This window comes from Phocoena sinus, chromosome 3 (assembly GCF_008692025.1).
Source record: "Phocoena sinus isolate mPhoSin1 chromosome 3, mPhoSin1.pri, whole genome shotgun sequence".
Lineage (NCBI taxonomy): Eukaryota > Metazoa > Chordata > Mammalia > Artiodactyla > Phocoenidae > Phocoena > Phocoena sinus.
The window spans coordinates 7,867,244-7,873,516 of NC_045765.1; the positions used below are offsets into that span (position 1 = coordinate 7,867,244).

Here is a 6,273-nt window from a genome sequence, read left to right on the forward strand (position 1 = left end):
AGGGTGGAGTCCAGAGCTGTCCAGGAACAACACGGGGAAGCAAGAAAACACAGCTGGGTCCCTGACCCTCAGCTTGTGCCCTCTGGTCCCTCCATGGGCTCTGGCCACCTGACATTCAAGGCTGGGATGGGGATATGGGCCCCACCTTTGAGCCTTGCTGTAGGTTCAGAATGGCCTGGGCTTAGATCCTGGCTGTGTGACACAGGGCAAGTGAAGCTTCTCCCCAGGCCTCAGTTTCCCCAGCTATAACAAAAAATGACCTGAAAATCATTAGTAGATGGAGTAACAAGCACTGGCTAAGCACTTACTGTATGCACTAATTCACAAGAGTCTTAGAGGTGGGGGTCATTATTATGCCACTTCACAGATAAGGAAGCTGAGGCCCAGGGAGGTGAAGCTTCTCATTCAGGGTCACACAGTGAGAAGTGAAATTTGAACCCAGGTTGCCTGGCTGCACAGCCCACCGTCTTAACCTCCTCTGGAGGTGAAACACTTATCAGAGCCCTCAGCACCAGACTGGTATTCGATAAAGAACAGCTGTTATTATTATGAATCATTCTGGCAGCTCCTCCCAGGGGCCTCAGGACGGCGGTGGTGGGACAGCTGCCATTCTGCACATCCCACATCCCCTTTCTTGGAATGAGGACTCAGCAGTTCCTCCAGGGAGCAGCCCCTTCCTCCCTCAGGACTTGGGTGGGGCTCCTCTACCCCCAGGATCTGGGCCTGGGCAGTGAGATACACAGTGATTAGCTCAGTGATGGGCATGTGACCCAAGCCAGCCAAGGAGGGCCACCCGTGGGATTTTTCTTGGTGCTATCTGGATTGAGGGGCTCCCTTTCCACTGAGCTGCAAGGACAGATGCCCGGAGTGGTGGGGCCACCTTTGTCTGCCTGAGAGAGAAGGCTCCACGGTTCACAGAGGAAGAGAAAGAGGGAGTTAGAGATTCCTGAGGATATTTGAGTATCTGGATCCAGCTACGCCTGAAGCCGTCCGTCACTAAGTTACACGGACAACACATTTCCTTTTCATAGTCTGAGATTGGTTTCTGCCAATCAGGGACGATTTTTTGCCCAGCAACCAACAGCCTTGGGGACCCTCCCCCAAATACCTCCTGTTTTCCAGACATTTACAATGTGCTAGACATGAGCACACACGCTTAACACACACCCAATTTCTTCTCATGGTACCTAGAGGTACTGAGTCAGCGGCATAAGTGTCCCCTTTTCACAGATGGAGAGACCGAGGCTCTGAGAGCTGGTAGAAGGACAGGGCTGGGGCTGGACCCCGGCATTCAGAGGAAGAAGGAGGGACCCTCCACCATCTGCCCCCACCCACTAAGGCTCACCTGCTGCCCCATCGCAGCTGCGCTCTGTGATGCTGATCTTCTTTACCAGGTGGACATTGCTGGTGGATGCAGGGGGTGTTGGGAACACTGTCTCTACCACCTCCTGGCTGCGGAACACAGGGGGGCTCTCGGCCCCGCCGGATGTCGCCAGGGCCCGCAGCCCTGCCCCGTAGGGCTCCAGACTCTGGGCCCGCTGTGCCGGGGCCCCCGCAGCTGTACTGGCCGCCACCTCTACCTCCCTCGGCCCCTCCACCACCCGGACAGTGTCCACACGGACTGGGCTGTCTGGTGGCGGCCAGGCCTGGGGCTGGAGGTCGGCCTGCCGGGCCTGAGCTGCCTGCAGCTCCTGGAGCGCTTTCTTGAGCTGGGTCTCCAGCACGGCGACCTTAGCGGCAAGGGCTGCCTCCCCGTCGGGCATGCCCAAGTCCCGCTCTCGGACCCAGGTGCCCACGCTCCGGGTCTCGAGCACCGCTGGGTCCTCGGGGGGCTCGGGGAGGTCCAGGCAGAGCTCGCTGCGCCCCCGGGCTCCCGCCGGGTGGCCCAGGAATTTCTGGCTCTTGAGCTGCACTGTGAGCTGCCGCTTCTCCTCCTGCAGCACCGACAGCTTCACCTGGAGCACAGGAATCAGTTTCACCTGCTCCTCCAGCTGCCGCAGCTTCCGCAGGGCCCCCGCCATCTGCTCCCGCACATGGGCCAGGTGCCCAGCACTGGGCGGCACCGGCGTGGACAGTCCCGATCCCCGCGGCGTCGGGGGTGGCAGCCCCACGCCCACCAGTGAGCTTGTCGAGCCAGCCACGCTGGGGGTCAGGGAGCCCAGGCCGGTGGGGGCGGCCGCCTGGTCCTCGAGGCGGCGACGGGCGTCCAGCAGCGTGCGCTCCACGCGCGGGTTGAAGCCGGCGCGGGTCTCCAGGGCGCCGTACTGCGGGTAGAAGCCTCGGCCGCAGTAGGAGTAGGCCGAGTGGCGGCTGTCCCCACTGGCGTTAGAGCACAGAGACTCGGTGGACGTCCACCAGGAGCCAGGGCCGCGGGGCAGGGAGCCGAGGCGGGGCCGGCGCTGCACGGCCACCCGCCGCAGCGTGTGGCCCTTCTCGATGTCGTCCACGTACTTGAGGAAGTCCAGGTCCAGGCGGTAGCCGTAGGGTGTCTCCACGGAGTAGGGCAGGTCGGGCTCCTTGGAGGGGAAGGTGGGCGGGGAGGCTGGGCCGGGGGTCCCTGGGGTGGGAGGAAAGGCCAGCGCCTCTGAACACTGCGGTCCCCTCCTCGGGGCAAACTGATGCCCCTGGGAGGGTCAAGGCTTATTTGCCCAAAGGATGGGAGCCCACTGGGTGCTCAACTGCTCAGCTGTGTCTGCGGTCTCCGAGCCTTCCCGGGCCAGGGCAAGAAGGCCCTGTCACCCCCTCAGACCCTCCCAGGGCAGGGCTGTGCCTCCAACCTCCCAACCAAGACAGGACCCTGTCTCCCCACTCAGACCAACCTCCTTCCCTGGAAGACCCAGTCTCTCCCATCAGACTCTCCAGGGGAGAACCAAGTTGTCCCTCTTCAGGCCCTCAGGTCAGGGCTGCGTCCTACCCTCAGCCTCCTCAAGTAGGGCCCTCTCCCCTCCCCGAGGCCGTGTCTCCCCTCCCCCACCTCCAACCCCAGGGCAGGGCCCTCTTCCCCGTGAGACCCCTGACCTGGGAAGGGGGCTGGCACGTGCAGGACTTGGGCCATCCTCCTGCCTGCAGACGCTCCTCAAGAGTCACTTGGGGGACTATGAATCAGACCACCTGCAGCACGGGCTGAGGCTTACCTGGGGAGAGGGTGTGATGAAGCGCCGCCCCCCCCCCCCCCCCCCCGAGTTGGGAATCTGCAGGGGGAGGGGAGGGGATGTGGCCACCTCTCCCCTCTGCCCCCTCCACCCCCCCGCAAGTTCCCCCTTCCCCTGGGCGTGGGACCCTCTCATAGGTGCACACCCAGCCTGGCTGTGGAAAGGGGTGGGGAGCCCCCAGAGCCTGGAACAAAGAAACCAAAACTCACAGTCTGCCCGCACATCTGTCCGGCCCCTGGACAGGCTCCAGCTGTTCCCACAGCCCCGCCTCCACAAGGCTCCCGGGCCGAGGAGGAGCCCTAAGCCTGACAGGCCCCACCTTTCCTGAGCCCCCTCCCCTTAGCCCAGGCAAGAGCTGGCTGCTGGGACAGATGGGGGCTTAGGTGGACCGAGGGCTGGGGCACTCGTGGGGAGACAGCCTTCCTGCAAGGATCCGAGGAGACAAGAGACACAGGGCACAAAGAGGAATAGAGCTCAGGGTATGGGACCCCAAAACAGAGCTGGGTCAGGCCAGGCGGTGCGGGTAGGGGGCAGTAGGGAAAGTTGGGGAGAGGCAGCGAGGAGCAAAGCCTTTTCCCTTTATGGAAACAATTTTCTCTAAAAATAAACAGTTTCGCTGCCGGGCTACACAAGAACTTCCTGCCCCCACCCCCCCACCACTCCGACCAAGGACGCGTCCGGCTCAGGGCTGGGGGGGGTGGCGCGGGGGGCAGTGTGGCGGGGATAGAAGGCCGGGTGGAGGCCCAAGAAGTCATGGGGGTGGGGGGAGGAAGTAAGAGGCTTCAAAGAGGAGGGACAAGGAGGGCCTCTCACTAACCGGCCCCCCCCCCAGCCCTGGAGGCTGGCCAGGGCACTTTTGTCCCCAACACTCCACCTGAGTTTGGCCAGTCCTTTCTGCTGTCTGAACCCTAGCCACCCTGCTGCAGAGGTCCCGGCCCATCCCACCACCAGAGAGGACCCTTTGCAAGCTGCAGGTGCTGGGGCAGTGGGTACCTGGGAAGATGGGCCAGGTGGGCCACCTGCGGGGCATGAAGGCGGGGCCGGGGCTCCAGGGGCAGCCAAGCTTCTCCTGTCTCACACCCTCCTTGCTTAGCGTCTTGCTTCGTCTTCTCTCCACGTCTCTCTGTGTCTCTCCAAGTCTCTGTCTCTCCGTGTCTCTCTTCACTTCTCTCTCCCTGTCTCTCCACGTCTCTGTTCTCACTTCTCTGTCTTTCAATGCCTGGAACACACAGTCACCCAATTGTAGGAAATTTGGTTTTCCAGCTGCCTGGAGGGCCATTCCATGTACAACAGGGAGGTGATCAAAAATATTTTCCGCAGGGACTTCCCTGGCGGTCCAGTGGCTAGGACTCTGCACTTCCAATGCAGGGGGCATGGGTTCGATCTCTGGGGAACTAAGATCCCACATGATGCGTCGCACAGCTGATAAAATAAAAGTGAATTTAAAAAAAGTTTCTGGGGACCTGAGAGAGACTGGAGGCAGGGACCAGGAACGGTCCCCGGTGTGGAAGCCTGGAGGTGGAGGGTGTGAGGCGAATAACAGTAATAACGGTAATCATCATCCCGGCAACTCATTTGATCGTGATGACAACCCTACCAGGTGGGTAGTTATCACCCTGTTTTACAGATGCGGTGTTTGGGGACACAGAAATACACAGTGACTTGCCCAGGGTCACTGAAGGGGGAATTAGCTGGGTCTGGATTTGAATCCTAAGCGTGGTAGATTCCCCCACTGCCAGCCAAGCCACCCTTAAGCCCCTTGCCACATTCCTCTGCCCATTTCCCAGGCAGAGAGACTGAGGTCTGAGGGTCTCCAGCCACCTGACCGTCTTCCACGTGGGCCGGTGACTGACTCCAGGTGGAGAAAGCAGATGGTGGGGGAAAGTGTAATGGTGGTGGGTGTCTGTGGCTGAGACTCCTCTCCCTCTATAGGACCCCTGGAGAAAGCGGAGGACACGGGATAGGACAGAGAGACATAGAGAGAAAGGGACAGGACACTCCAAGAGGGGACAGGTGGGAGGAGGCTCAGGGAAGGGGCGGGGGGTCCCGGGCAGGCCTGAATGTCTGGCGGGGTCTCCCTAAAGCCCCCCTCCCAGACCAGCCTGGACGTCTCTGGGGTCTTCCCGCTCCTCTCCCCGCCTCAAAGACGGGGGCGAGGAGGACCCCGCCCCGTACCGGGTAGGGGCGGGGCCTGCGGGGTCCCCAGCTAATGGCAAACAGCTGCTGCTCCCCACGCCGGCCCAGCCCGAGGCCCAGCCCGGCCGGACGCCCGGACGCCTTCCCGCCGCCTGGGCCTGGCTCCGGCCCGGCCGCGGAGGAGGGCGAAGGAGGACCGAGTGGGGGAGTGGGGAGGCGGGACAGAGGTAGAAAGGAGGATGGAGACATGGGAGAGGGGCAGAGGGGAGGCAGTGATGGGGCAAAGGGGCAGGGAGGTACGGATGGAGGATGGGGTTGGAGGAGAGAAGCAGGGACAGGGTCAAAGATGAGGACGGGGCAGAGGCGCGGGACCAAGACACTCAAAGTCCGGAAAGTTTGGGCATAGATGATGGAGTTGGAGGCAGCAGCTGGTAGAGACCGCCGAGATCGCGCCCCGGGGTTAGGGGTGGGGTGGGTGGGGTGGGACCACGCTCGAACCCCGAACCAGACTCGAACCCCGACCCAGCCCGGGTCCTACTCGCCTCGCGCGCTCCGGCCGCCGCTGTCCCAGCGTCCCGCCGCCCGTGCGTCCTCAGCGCGCCGCCGCCCGAGCGCCCGGCCCTCGGCGGTAGCTCCGCCCCGCCCCGCCCCCGGGCTGACCCCGCCCCTCTAGTCGCCAGCGGCCCAGCCACTGTTGAGGGGGATGGGGGGGGACACGATCGCACCTGGACGGGCAGGTGTGTGTGCGCGCGTGGGGTATCCGGCCTCGCCCCCTCTTCCTGTCCTCGGGGCAGGGTCCCACCACCGTTATCCTCCCCACGACAGCTGCCGCTGGGCCGCTGCGGGGGGCGGGAGAGGGCGGGGCTGGCCGGGATCCAGCTCCTGGAGGGAGGGCGGTGGTGGCGGCGGCGTCTGCGGGAGGTCACCCCACCCCCCGCCGGCTCAGGGCTGGAAGCCGCCCAGCACAGGCCTGGTTGGTACACGG

The 6,273-nt window shown here is 63.2% G+C and overlaps 1 protein-coding gene across 4 annotated transcripts in view; it reads right to left on the bottom strand.

Moving 5' to 3' along the window:
• Nucleotides 1-4,531, bottom strand: part of KANK2 (KN motif and ankyrin repeat domains 2) — a 22,932-nt gene extending 18,401 nt beyond the window's left edge. The window contains exons 1-3 of one of the 4 annotated variants that reach the window (XM_032626905.1): nucleotides 4,146-4,531; nucleotides 3,019-3,134; nucleotides 1,346-2,557 (exon numbers count right to left, since the gene is read on the bottom strand). In XM_032626905.1, coding sequence (XP_032482796.1) covers nucleotides 1,346-2,557; nucleotides 3,019-3,055 — 1,249 coding nt within the window. In that variant the 5' untranslated portion in view covers nucleotides 3,056-3,134; nucleotides 4,146-4,531. The remainder of the gene's footprint in view (nucleotides 1-1,345; nucleotides 2,558-3,018; nucleotides 3,135-4,145) is intronic. The other 3 variants (XM_032626903.1, XM_032626906.1, XM_032626904.1) reach the window with 3 other exon arrangements.
• Nucleotides 4,532-6,273: the final 1,742 nt, after the last annotated feature.